Genomic DNA, 13,447 nt, shown 5'->3' with positions numbered 1-13,447 from the left:
TGCTTTCTTTGCTAATGCTGCTTTGACCAATATTTCTTTTTAACCAAGCCTCTTCCAAAATACTCGAATGCTGTCAATAACTATTACTGGTCATTTCCTCGAGTGAGTCCCTTCGGCCTTGCCTGCACTCTCTCTGTCTTTGAGCCATGGATGAGTGTGAAGGTTGTTCTCAGTCCACCCAGGTTTACTGTTACAGGGCCTGCTTAATCTTGTGCTTTCGGCTGCTCCCTGACCTGCCTCCTGGGTTGAAAACTCCACCTGCCAGTCTGGCTTGGCCATAAGGAAGAGCTGGAACCCGACTCCTTCAGCAGGAGCAGGGCTTTGGCAATGCTGGTGGCCTTGGCCTTGGCGAGGAGTGAGGTGGTGATTAGAAAAAGGGCATCCACCTGGGGGGTGGGGATGAGGACCAGCTGCACAAAGGGAGCAAAGTGTGAAGGTGCTAAAACTAATTTTAAAATAAAAATTAGAAACTCACCTACTTCCAGTTATTCTTACCTGGTTCTCTTTGCCATGTATATTTAATTTGCTCCGATGGTCTAGGCTGCAGATTCAAATAATACGGTCACCACTAGGCCATGGTCATCTATTCTCAGTGACGGACATGAAGGAATTCGAGCAGAGGGGTCAAGTGGTTTGGACAAGTTCTAATTAAAATGCTAGGGGGCGAGGAGAGAGGTGTGAAGCTAAACCCATAGGTCACTAGATGCCCGGATTTAGAAAAGGTAAAGCAGATGCCCTTGTCATTAGCTTCTGCCAGTTACAGGCCAACACCGTGTCTCAGAGAACTATTTAATAGAATTACACGCTTTTGCTCAGATGTTTCCAACCACAAAAGTGGCAAACACACCTGTCAGCACCAGTTGTCCCCGGGGAGAATCCGTATAGGTCAGACTTTTCCTTGGCTCCCACCCTGTGGGTCCAAATCAAGCCTGGCGCAGCTGACAGCATCCTAGGACACAGCCCCCCGGCCCTCGGTGTCTTATCTGGCTACAGCTGGAGTTCACTGGGCATTGGCTCCCCTCTCAGGCCAGCCAGCAGGTTGTTAGCTGCCAGCAGGGACATGATGTTTCGGGTTCCATGGGTGGCACTGCCAATGTGGGGCAGGATCACTGCAAAGAAGAGGGAGCGGGAGGTAAGGGGGTTGGGTCAAGAGCCCTAAAGCAGGCCCTTCCACAGCTCGGCTAGCCAGTGAGAAGAAGAAAGAGAGCTTGTCTCAATAGAATAGTCTTCTCTTTGCCCTCCCTCCTGTCACTAAGCACTCTATTCCCCCGCTGCTGAGCGTCCAGTAAGAGTGAAGGGAATCCAGGTGCCTGACACCCAAGTGCGAGGCTGACAAGGGATTCATCTCCTAAATACAAGAATGTCAGCTGTGAACTTATCTAGATCCCAGCCCTGCAGGTATCAGAGCATGAATGGTGCCAGCTTAACTGCTCATCCACACCCTGTGCCCCTGAAAGTGCTGCCGCAGGGCTTCTGACCTACAGAAATAATGACAAGATGAAATGCTGCACAGCACAGCTTCCTGTGGCCCCAATGCCAAGCAAGATAGGTCACTTGTCCCCAAAGAGTGCCTTTAGAAAGCAATACCTTGGGCACTGAGCCGAACTCCCAGGCCTTGGGATGGGGACAGTTTTCGCAACTGTGGGCATGGGCCTGACAGCCAATGTTCCTTTTCGGCTGGTTGGGGGTGGGGATGGTAGCATTTCCAAGGGCTACAACAATGGGAGCATTCACTGGGGAAGGCAGTTAAGGACCTTGTCTTTGGCTTTCCATTCCAGAATGTAAATAAAGGGCAGGGGCTGCCCCAGACTGCCTAAGGCCCTTACCACTCACAGCTATGTATTAGTCTGGAGACACAAACCACACCAGCTACCTGAACAGATAGAGCTGAATATAAAGAACTGGTAACTAGGTGTGAAGTTGTTAACGAGGTAACTGAGGAGGCTAAGAAAGAACACTAAGGCAGTGGGTCCCAGCCCAGCAGCACTGGCATGGCAGCATGTCAGACAAGCGGACATTCTCAGGCCCCCCTACCCCCGATCTATGGAAGCAGAAACCCTTGGCGGCCCAGTGCCCTGTGTCTAATCAGTCCCTCCAGGTGACTAAGGAACCGAATTTGGGAAACACTACTGAGGTATCGCAGAGACAGCATCTGGTGGGAGCACCTACCACCCTAGGACTAGGGGGACCGAGGGAAAGGGTAGAATTATTAACACTTAGGGGGCCTTTTTGGAGCTGCAGCTCAGACCTGTGTGGGGCACTGGCTGTGGCTTGTGTCTGTGGGGGCTCAATGGTAAACCAGGTGTTGGGAAAACTGCAAACCGAAACCACTACAGGAAGAACTGCTGCCTGAAGAAGTTGCTGCATGCCGCTCACAGACAGGAAGGCAGGAGGGAGCCACATCCTGCTGCCTCAGGCCTGCCAGGCTGCCTCCAGCATCTACACTGACAGGGCCCAGCAGCGTCCCAGCCCCTGCACAACAAAAGTAGGACACACCAGGGTAGCTTTGGAGTCAAGAGACAAGAGCTTAGTAACTGGCACAAGTTACAAATGTTGGTATTGAAATTACACCTATGACTTCTCACACTTAAACTGATAACGGCAATTTATAGTAATGGGTTTTACCCGTGTTACATGTGACTAGCTATGAATATCAGACACGTAGTCAACCCACTCTTTTTAAACCAATCCATTCACCCCCTACCTCCATTCACTCCTTTAGGGACGCAGACCGAGGTGAGCACACGCAGGAGGCCCCTGCCCCATGGTATCATGTACCAGTGCCACTAATGGCATAAACATTTAGGGCGCTCGGTACTGTGTGTGGGAGCTTCACACACAGCACCTTCAAACCACCTCTAACTACTCCTCTGCTCCTGCTGGACAGCAGATGGCTGACTGCATTCAAAAAGCACAGTTCTTACCACAGTTCTTCAGGGTCAAGAGAGGGTGGTTTGTAGGCAGTGGTTCTGGGGTCGTCACATCCAGCCCAGCAGCTGCAATCTGACCGCTGGTCAAGGCCTGGTACAGGTCGTCCTGGTTTACCACGTCTCCCCTGGGAATGACAGTGGTGATGTGGGTGCCCCGCAGCTCCCCCCACTCAGGCTGCCCTTAGGGCAGAACAACCCACAGAATGAATTTTCCCACTGACCCTGGCACTGACTTTTAAAGCAGTACATCCTACAGTATAGGTACTTATATCTGTATAGTAACACAGGTCTTATAATAGAGAACCGCAGCCCTGCCACTTTATAGCTGTGTGACCTTGGGCAAGTGTCTCAGATTCTCTGTGCCTCAAGTTCCTCCTCTATGAGACAGGAAAAATACCACCTAACTCCCAGGAGTCCTGGGAGGATTAAGCTTACTGACATACACTACTGCATAACCAGGGCCCAGAAATCTGCATTTGTATAGGACCCCATCCAGATGTTTCAGATCTAGTTGGTTCCCAGACCACCTGCTGAGAACCACTGCAGCAAACCATCAATCACCTATCTGCCTGAGAGCAGAGACAGGAGCACCCACCTAACTACATCCACCTGAGTAAGTCTTCCTATGACTGAACCACTGAAGAAATGATTGGCTAGAGACTTCATATCGTGCACTAAATAATACTTGTGCAATAAGAAGTCACACAGCGTCCTGCACAGTACTGGGTCCGTGTGGGTGCTTAGTAATGCAAGCTGTACACTGTTGGCCTTCAGCATGAACCCTGTGTTCACTCTACCTCCAGGTCACCTCCTTTATATTAGGTTGGTGCAAAAGGAATTGTGGTTTAAAAGGTTAAAAAAAATTGCAAAAACCACAATTACTTTTGCACCAACCTGATAGCTAAACATTAGTAATTACAGGGGTCTCTGGGATGGAGATCCCTAGAAGGTGATCTCATCCAACCCCTTCCCTCATGTTTGTCACCTCCAAACTGATTTAAGCAGGTTAAAAGGGCACCAGCTACTGTGTTCCCCGAAAATAAGACCTAGTTGGACCATCAGCTCTAATGCGTCTTTTGGAGCAAAAATTAATATAAGACCCGGTCTTATTTTACTGTAAGACCCGGCCTTTATAATACAATATAATAATATAATATAATTTGATATATTATATTATATATTTATGCTGTCCTGTATTATATTAATTATATTATATTATTATAATAAGACCGGGTCTTACATTAATTTTTGCTCCACAAGATGCATTAGAGCTGATGGTCCAGCTAGGTCTCATTTTCGGGGAAACATGGTAGGAAGGGGTTGGAAAGGCAGAGAGGGAAAGTCTGCCCCCATACCATGCCCCGTAGCCTGAAGGCACCCTGGGGACACTTTGAGCAACCAAGACAACTTGATTTGGGTCTGTCTTCCCAGAAACATGAATGTTCAAGCTGTCACTAATCCACACAGACAGACCCAGGTTCAGTGCAAGGGAAGGCTGGCCTCTGAAGGGTTGTTAAATCATTAAGTCCAACCCTTTGTGATACAGATGAACAGGGGCTGCCCAAGGTTACCTGGGAACTCATTGCCATCCTGCCTTCACTCCCTGAACCAACACCCCTGAGCAAAGCTGTGGTACTGCTGGGAACCAGACAGGCCAGGGTCTGCTCACACTGCTCTTCCTCCCAGCCTGGCTGCTCTCTCATGGCCTTTACTGTGTTACTGTGTTTCTGAGTTGGCTGTTGGTTATTTTGTGGAGAGCGGCAAGGCAAGCTCAGCCTGAGGTCTCATTGACAACCCACAGGGAAGAAAATCCTTAGATCACAGAAGCAAGGACAGCCCAGTGACCCAGGGATGTTGGGTGGCCCCAGGATACCTGCTGATGTTGACAAACACAGCCGTTTTCTTCATTTGCTGGAAGAAGTCCTTGTTGCAGAGCCCCTTGGTTGCAGGTGTTAAGGAGCAGGTCACAACGATGAAATCAGACTCAGCAGCCAGCTGGGGGGTGGACACTGGGGGAAGGCATGGCTCCATCAGATGCTGAGTCCCAGGTTAGGGGCCGCAAGAGGGTAGGAGACCAGATCCTTCTCTCCTCCTCCCATAATGGAAACTCCACAGGTACTTCCTGAAGGCCTTCTCTCTACCTGGACACCTCTGATAACTGTACAACGTTGACAGCCACTCATGGGACCCTGGTGTACTATATCATTTCATCCGGCCCCCTGGTCTAACAGATGGGGAAATTAAAGCCAGAGAGAGGCAGGAGTTTGTTCAAGGTCACACAGTGGGGTCTGGGCCACTCTGGCTTTCACCAACTTCAGGGCCCAAAGTGCCAAGGCGGTGAGGAATTGCTGAAATTCAGCCTGCCCATTGCACACCAAGCTGTGCATCCTGCCAGGGGGCTGGATTCACCTGGACACAGGCTGAGGGGTGGTGCTCACAAGATTATTAAGGAAACTGAGTGAAAGTTCCCAGCAGTTCCTTCTGTCTGTCATCATCCCTGTTGCTCTGCCCATGGTGACAAGGGACTCTGAAAGACAGACCTAGAGTGCTTTCCTGGCACTGAGAGAACTCGCTAGTGGCCTGGATAAGTCTCTGCTCCTTTAGTGGGCCTCTGCGTCCAGGGCAAGTAGATCCGATAACATTGAAGGCCCATCACAGGCCCCAGACACACCTGGAGCTCCTGCATTCTGCCTGCAAATGCTACCATTACAGAAAATAGGGAGAAGCCTCTAACTGAGCACAGATGAAGATCCTGTGGAAATCAAAGTTTTCCTTACCAAACTCTGCCTGGAATTCTGCTGCTTCCTGAGGCTTGGGCTGGCGTCCTGTGTACACAAATCTCTGGACCCCGAACGGTTTCAGACGCCGAGCAATGGCCTGGCCTGGAGACAGGGAGTCAGCGTCATGGCTGTTCCCAAACCCTCAGAAGGCAAGGACAGCACCCAGCAGCTCCAGGGGCAGGGAGCCCCTTGAGGAGGGAGCAGATCCTTTCATCAGTACAGTCCCAATGTTAACTGGTCCTGCCCCAGTGTAACCAGCCCCCAGCCAGCCCAAACTACATGCAGGGGTCCATGTAACAGATCTTCATAGTGCTGGAGGCAGCACCACAGCTCCTCTGTGGCTGTGATTGGCTTATGCTGTCCCCACATGGTCCCAGCCATCTCAAGGGCCATTTACTAAGCTTCCCTGTGTACTGGACCTGGCATCCCAGGAGAGGTCTGACCAAACAGTACCCTCCCATCTTTCTGGACCCTCTGCTTGTGTTAATGCAGTTCCAGACCTCATTTAACTTTTCTTTTTTTAATTTTATTGGGGAATATTGGGGAACAATGTGTTTCTCCAGGGCCCATCAGCTCCAAGTCATTGTCCTTCAATCTAGTTGTGGAGGGCGCAGCTCAGCTCCAAGTCCAGTTGCCATTTGCAATCTTTAGTTGCAGGGGGCACAGCCCACCATCCCATGCAGGAATTGAACCAGCAACCTTGTTGTTGAGAGCTGGCGCTCTAACCAACTGAGCCATCTGGCCACCCCTCCAGCAGCTCAGCGGCAGCTCATTGTCTTCAATCCAGTTGTGGAGGGTGCAGTTCACTGGCCCATGTGGGAATCGAACTGGCAACCCTGTTGTTCAGAGCTTGCGCTCTAACCAGCTGAGCCATCCAGCTGCCCTTCATTTAACGTTTTGGTGGCATTGCCAAACTGCCAACTTGCCGTTAATCTGTAAGATCTTTTCACATATGCTGCTGCTGAGACAGGCTTGAGCAGCTGGACTTTAGACTCAGCACATGACCCAAAGCTGGTGGTTTCTTCTAAGCAACTCTCTAGTGTGAAAGGTAGGCCTCCTAGCTGGCCAGACAGATTATCTACATTTGCTATCCTCACTCTCATCTCTGCAGCAGACAGGACGCCAGAGAACTACCGAGAGCTGCCTGGCTGAGCTCAAGCCTCTACGCCAGGCATCTCCAAACAGGGACCATTGGAAGAAAAACAGCTCTGCCGCGTCTGCAGCATCTCAGGTAAGTTCCGCCCATGGGACCCTGAGGTTCCTGAGTTAAGGCTTTATGAGTCAAATGCTTTCCAAAACCCCGGCCTAGAGGAGCACAGGCTCTCCCACAGTAAAGCCCCATTAAAGGCTCCCACCCCCTCATCTTCATCATTGCTTTCATCTGTTCCGTATGGCGCTGTAGCCATAAAGAACCCTGGCTCTTACAACTCGCTTCTTCTCCTATTGAGTTCTTAAACACCTGAGTTTCTGGTTTTTGTTTTTGTTTTTGCCTGTGTGTTACGAAGCTGTGTCTTCCCATTAGAAATATCCCTACTGCATGCAAAGTGCACCGATCACACGCCGTTATGACAACCCTTTCCAAAGGATTGTCAGCATCCAGACACATGTTGGAGATTCAAACCAAGACATGCGAGCAGGGATAGGCAAGAGGGTAGGTGGCCTTACCGATGCGTCCCAGCCCGATGATGCCGACGGTGCTGCCTGTGAGGCCGTAGCCACACAACCACAGGGGCTTCCACGAGGTCCAGCCACCGCTGCGGGGAAGAGAGAGGAGTGGGTGAGACGCCCCGGCCTTGGGCAAAGATGAGGGCCCATTGTGACCTCACAGAGCCAGCACCCCCGGGCAAGCGCTGTGGTCCAAGGGATAGCAACTGCCCTCCAGGTCTAAGAACTGAGAGTGGCGTGAGTTACGCTCTTAGCCACTCAGTGCTGCGGACAAGCAGCAGGAATGAATCTTCCTGTATAGCCACTGGGGACTCAGAACCTGAGTGCTGGAAGCAGCTTTAGAAGTGCTCATCACATTTTGCAGACGGGGAAACTGAGACCAGAAAGGGGGACCTGACTGAGGTGATCCAGCCAGCTCAGAGTTAGTAGCAGCAGGTTGCGAACTTGGGATCTGGGATTCCAAAACCAGTATCCTCAGTGTCCTAGGGAAGCAACAAAAAGTAAAGCCACAGGCCCACCCCATTGCCGTAGGTGGACAGCGGAATGGAGCCTCCATTGAAGGTGCTGACTCCCTAGAGAGGAGGAGGAGTGGGGCATTCAGCACAGTGTCTAGTCAGCCGCACGCTGCTGTGCACAGCCCCTGCCCGGAGCCCATGCTCCTGGGCCACATGCTCTGAGGGCCTGCATTTGCATGTCTCCCGGACTTTGCACAGGCCAGGCCCTGCACCTGGAATGCCTTCCTGCCTTCCTCAACTCTGGGTATACAGACCCAAACCCCTGATCTGAAACCCTCAGGTCAGATTCCAAAATTTTCAGACTTTAGAAAGGTAGTATAGTGCAGCTGCTATTTTCTGTGAAACACCCTCAGCAATGACTGGGGTAGTACATTGTATCAAACACTCTGGTCTATCTGTAGCAAAACACATGAATATTCACACTGACTGGGAGAAATCAAAACCATAAGCAGCCTCCTGTTAGTTCTAGTCAAGCTTTGCTACCAAAAGATTCATGAAACAACCTCCAGTTTTCAGAGCTTTCGGATTTCCACATTGTAAGGGATGGTGGACCTGTCTTTCTAAGCACTCACGATGACGCCCACCTTCTACTTCCTCTGTGAAGTCTTCCGGGATCCATAATCCTCCCCTTACCTCACCTTCCTTCTCCTCTTCTCTCACGATTTCCCTTCAAGCCGTTTATTTCAGTTCTGCCTTGTACTTTACTACTTGGGCTTAATCTGTCCTCCTCACTAGATGGGGAACATCTGGGGACAGGAACATCTGGGGACAGGGATCACATCTGGGTGAAGGCAACACTGGATGCTCAGTAGCCAGCTGCTGGGCAGAGCCAACTTTCCCGCCAGGTGTTCACTCACTTCTTCACTTCCTCAATGGCCTCCGGCAGCCGGCGACATGTGGTGAGCAGCAGGGAGACAGCGAGTTCTGCAGTGGAGTCTGTCAGGACATCTGGGGTGTAGCCCACACGGATCCCGCTATGAATCAAACATTTGGTGGTAACACTGGCCTCAAGCACCTTCACCAATTTCTAATGCTGGGACATTTCCATGGTGCTGCTTTGCTCCCTCTTTGCACTGCCTACCAGGAAGCTCAGAGCTGTAAATAAGTACTCAGGAATGGTCAGCCCTCATTCCATTTCAATTATCTCCCGCTGTGGGAAGGATATGAAGATGGGAAAGAAGGTCCAAAATCTGGAGCAAGTAACTACTATACTTAACCTTTCTACATTTCTTAATCTAAAGGGAAAAATAATACATGCCTTTTCTACTTCAAGGGGCTGTTGTGATCAGAAAAGATAATGATGTCTGACCACTGCTGAAGCTGAAATTGAATAATAATGAATGGCAACTATAATTTAATATATAGAGTCACAGGATGTGGAGCACAGCATAGGGAAAAGACTCAATGGAATTGTAATAGCAGTATATGATGTCAGAGGGGTGGTAGATTGGGGGAGGAAGTTATCACTTTGTGAGGGGTGTAAATGTCTAACTAGTACATTGTTTTATATACCTGAAACTAATAAAAAAAAAGATAATGAATGTGAAAGGGTGATACCTGGCCAGCTATTGCCCACTGTTTCTGACCTCTCAGGCTTATTTTAACTGACCTGTGCACATGTGGACAGATTTTACCATCAGCCACCTCACATTCTCACTGAATGGTCAGGGATTAGCTCCCCTCCCTCCCTGTCCGATAGTCACCCCTCACTCCGGGCCCCCTTCCAGAACCCAAGCTGCATTTACCGCTTCTTGATTTCATCCAAAGCCAAGTGGTCCACGCCCACAGACATTGTGCTGATGACTTTGAGATTGGGTCCTGTTGTGCAGAAAAAGCATTGTTTCTACCTTTCCTCGTGGCTTTCAGCCCCTCCCGCACTCTTTAGATGGGCCCAGAGGGGCAGGGCCTTGCTGGAGGTCAGAAAGCATAGCTGTGGGAGGGCTGGACAAGGGCCTCAGACATCGGGATGCCCCCACACACACTTTGCTGCCTCCACACATGGTCTCTGCCCTCCAAAGGCCTTCCTCCAGGGATTCACAGGCAGGGGAGAGGAGCAACACGTGTGCCAGATGGAGCTGCACCAAACTGCTCCCCCTGGCCTCGTACTACAGCCGACGCCCTCACTCAGAGAGGGCCCCGCAGACCCGCTCGGGGCACTAGCAGCAGCCGGCTGATGTGCCCCCCAGTCTGAGACACCCTCAGAATCCTCCCAGACCTGCCCCGTGCACACACCTGCAGTGTTCAGGAGCTTCTCGTCCACACGCTCAGAGAGGAGGCAAAGCAGGCCATGTGCCCCGGCCACACCTCGCTCCAGCTCCTTGTTGGGGATGGGCTCGTCCGAATCCCACTGCTCCACTTCACAGCTGAGGGCACAGGAAAGACCACTCAGAAAGGAGGAGTCCTGAAGAGGCTCCCAGGCCCGCACAGTCGCCCCAGCCCCATCCGCAGTCCCCCTCTCCGAGTGAAACAGCGCCTTCCGCTTGCTCTGGCCTCAGGCTGCCTGGGGCTGGCTGAGGGGAGTTGTGTCAGGGATGAGCAACTTCAGAACTGTCCTGAGAGGGAGGCTGAAGGGTGAAGGGTTATCACAGAGCAGAGAGGGCTGACAAGAGCCTAAACTGAAAGAAGAAAGTCATGGGGACAGCTGTCAGCTCAGCACAAGGAAGAGCTTCCTCACCCTCACAGGAGGCTCCCAGGTAGTGAGCATCCTGGCCCAGGTGGCCAATGGTTGGGAAGGCCAGTTGCGGGTGGAGGCTGTGCTGCATCAAATGGGATTGGATTCCATGTCCAGTTGCATGTCCTGTCCTGTGAGTCCATGAGACGAAAAACTCTCATACTTGGACTTTGCCAGGCAGGCAAGATCAAAGCAATGCAACATGGAGGAGTACACGTATGGGCACCGGGCATGTTCCTCACAGGTGCTGCCCAGTCCCCCAGCCCTGGCCATTCAATTCAGTGCAGACAACATGTAGGAGCATCTACGTGTGTCAGACACAGCAGCTGCCGGCGCTCCCAGAACACCCTGCTGCAGCATCTGGCCCACTAAGCCCCAGGCACAGGTCACCTTTCATCCTCCTTTCCCTGAGCTTGTGGCCACGGGCTACAACAGTGAGCTACTGCCATTGTTCCTGCCTTTCCCTCCTCCCCCTCAATGCTCAGTACAGGACAGGTCCTCAGCAAAACTTGTGTTGCATTGAACGAATTAAATCTCACTTTCCCCTGGCACTGGTTTCTCAGGCTGGGTTCCACCTTCTCCCTGCCTGACATTGGCAGGACAGATGGGTATAATGCAGTGCTCAGACTACAGTGAGATAGAGCTGAGTTCAAATCCCAGTCCTGCCACACGCAAAGCTGTGTAACTTTGAGCAAAGTACTTAACCTCGCCCAGCCTGTTTTCTCATCTGCAAAATGAGGATAATACTAACTTCACAGTGTTGCAAAGATTAAAAGAGTTTATGAATATGAAGCACTTGGCAAGGCTGGCATGCAGGGTTCAATTTAAGAAATGTCACCCAAGGCCCCTGCCAAGCGTCCAAAGGACCAGATCAGTGAAATGACAAGGTCCTTGACCCCATCAAGTGACCTTGCAGGGTAAAGAATTAACAGCCTGGACTTTGCATCAGAGGTCTCTCCTCTCTCCCCAGGCCATGACTGCGAAGTGCTCCAGTCTTCCCCCCTCACCCCCATGGCAAGTGCCAGGAGAGAGGCAGGTCCCAGCGTCACTGCAACGGGTCTGGAGAGAGCTGGGCCCCTGAGAACTTGAAGGCTCCCCAAAACTCCGAAGTTTCATCCGTCCCGGCCGGGCACAGGCTGCAAAGTCCAGCCAAGGCCCAAGCGCAGGATTCCGGCTCTCTCTGGCCCCTGGGACCGTCCCAGTCTCCACCAAAAATAACTGGGGTCTCTCGAGGCCGCCCCAGTCCGCCCAGGCGCAGCCCCGGGCACCCCCAAAGTAGCTCCTAGAGACGCTGAGTCACCCTGTGTACTGGGGTGCACGAGATCCCGGGGAGGTGCCCGGGGTTCCGCAGCCCCTTGCCCGACACAATCCCCACCCTCGCGCTCCAGGGGTGGGGGGGTGGGGGGTGGCTCCGCAGGGCATCGGGCTCTTACTCTGGGGCTTGAGCGAGCGCTGCCCTGCCCTCGGGGGGGATCCTGCGGGTGACGAACACCTTCATGAGTCGCACTGGCCTCATTCAACCTGCTGCCGCTGGACACTGAGCCGAATCCTGCCTGCCGGAAGCGGGATGAGACAAGGAGACGGGGCCGGGGAGGGGCGGGGCTTCGGAAGGGGCGGGCCCGGGGCTGGGCGGGGCGCGAGTGGGCCGCGTGTGGGGGCGCGTAGGATTGTAGCTGTACCGGGACTGCGTATGTTCAGGCAGTGACAGTGTGTCTTTGTGTGCGGTGTAACTGTGAGGTCCCGAGTGTGCGCCTCGGTGCAACTGTAGGTGTGTGATTAAGCCTCAGTGGATCTGGAACTCGTTCTGGGTGATGCCGCCAGGCTGGTGCCTTGGCCCTTGCCCTCCAGGGCCTCTCTCTGGGCACCATTGCCCCAGGGTCTCAGAGACTGGCAGGGGTGTCCGGGGGTTGGGGTGGCTGGGGTGGTTAAAGGTGCATGCATGGGAGAGTCCTGTGTGAGTGTGTGGGTGTCTGGCAGGGCACCTATAGCTGTCAGTGTGTATCTGTGTTCCCGGAGGGGGGATGCAGTCAGAGACCATCCGCATTCCCAGGGCCCTGACCATCCTTGCTAAGTCTGTTCCATCATGGTCACACTGTTCCAGGCAGGGCCCTTTGGTCACACAGCCTGGGCTCTGAGCCTTGCCTTTTGTGCAAACACAAGAAGCTGGACCAGGGCAGTCTGCATCCAGGAATGGCCTCTTCAATACTTGGTGCAATTCCCATATGAAGCCCACAGATGTGAGGGGGAATTTAATTGGTCATGGGCCACCCAGCTCGCTGGATACCTGCTGTCTGGCTGGAGGTAGGTCATGTATAGGGCCAGGGCCAAGGTGCTGGATGAGGCATCGTGGGGTCAGGAGCAGACCAGGAGTTTGCAGTCAGACGAAACAGGGTCTGAATCTTGGTCCATTTACAATCTGTGTGACCTTGATCTGTTCACAACACCTTCATAAGCCTCAATTTTTTCAGCTACAAAATGAGGTTATGAGCACTTTCCTTTGAGGTTATTGTTGATGATTAAACAAGCAACATTTGCGTGGGCCCCGGGCCATGTTGGGTGTTCATCAAGCATGGACGCCATGGAGGAGAGAATGAGGAGCTCAGACTCTGGACACAGACTGCATTTAAATCTGCCACATACTAACGACAAGTCATTGAACTGCTGTATGCCTCAGTTTTCTCATTTATAAAATGGGGATAATAATAGTACCTGACTCATGGCTTGTTGAGAGCGTGAGCTATGGGCTTACGACAAGGTGTAACACATCTTGTGGGTGCTTGACAACTAGTAACACATTCCAGGAAACCCACATGCTGGTGCCCTGGGGCAGGCAGTTGATCAGAGATACAGGTGCTAAAGCCAGACTCAGGACAAATGGGAGGAACC

General features: G+C 52.2%; 1 protein-coding gene across 1 annotated transcript; it reads right to left on the bottom strand.

Annotated features, from left to right (window-relative positions):
• Positions 1–775: 775 nt before the first annotated feature.
• On the bottom strand, positions 776–12,153 carry GRHPR (glyoxylate and hydroxypyruvate reductase). Its single transcript, XM_074330726.1, has 9 exons — positions 11,995–12,153; positions 10,123–10,253; positions 9,636–9,708; positions 8,748–8,864; positions 7,376–7,464; positions 5,708–5,812; positions 4,804–4,939; positions 2,925–3,055; positions 776–1,109 (listed from the first exon to the last, which is right to left on the bottom strand). The coding sequence occupies exons 1-9, from the start codon at positions 12,075–12,077 to the stop codon at positions 988–990; spliced, it is 987 nt and encodes a 328-aa protein (XP_074186827.1). The 5' UTR covers positions 12,078–12,153; the 3' UTR covers positions 776–987.
• Between the last annotated feature and the right edge of the window lie 1,294 nt (positions 12,154–13,447).

This window comes from Rhinolophus sinicus, linkage group LG04 (genome assembly GCF_036562045.2).
Source record: "Rhinolophus sinicus isolate RSC01 linkage group LG04, ASM3656204v1, whole genome shotgun sequence".
NCBI classification, from domain to species: Eukaryota; Metazoa; Chordata; class Mammalia; order Chiroptera; family Rhinolophidae; genus Rhinolophus; species Rhinolophus sinicus.
Note: the sequence above shows the minus strand (reverse complement) of the source record. Positions and strands in the feature narration are given on the sequence as shown.

What these genes read in the sequence shown, in the direction of transcription:
- GRHPR (XM_074330726.1), bottom strand. Translation starts at nt 12,077, where the DNA reads ATGAGGCCAGTGCGACTCATGAAGGTGTTCGTCACCCGCAGGATCCCC. An exon ending in GCGCTCGCTCAAGCCCCAGA is followed by an intron (nt 10,254 to 11,994) that starts GTAAGAGCCCGA and finishes CTGTGCCCTCAG; the next exon opens with CTGTGAAGTGGAGCAGTGGG. An exon ending in GCCATTGAGGAAGTGAAGAA is followed by an intron (nt 7,465 to 8,747) that starts GTGAGTGAACAC and finishes TCTTCCCCGCAG; the next exon opens with CGGTGGCTGGACCTCGTGGA.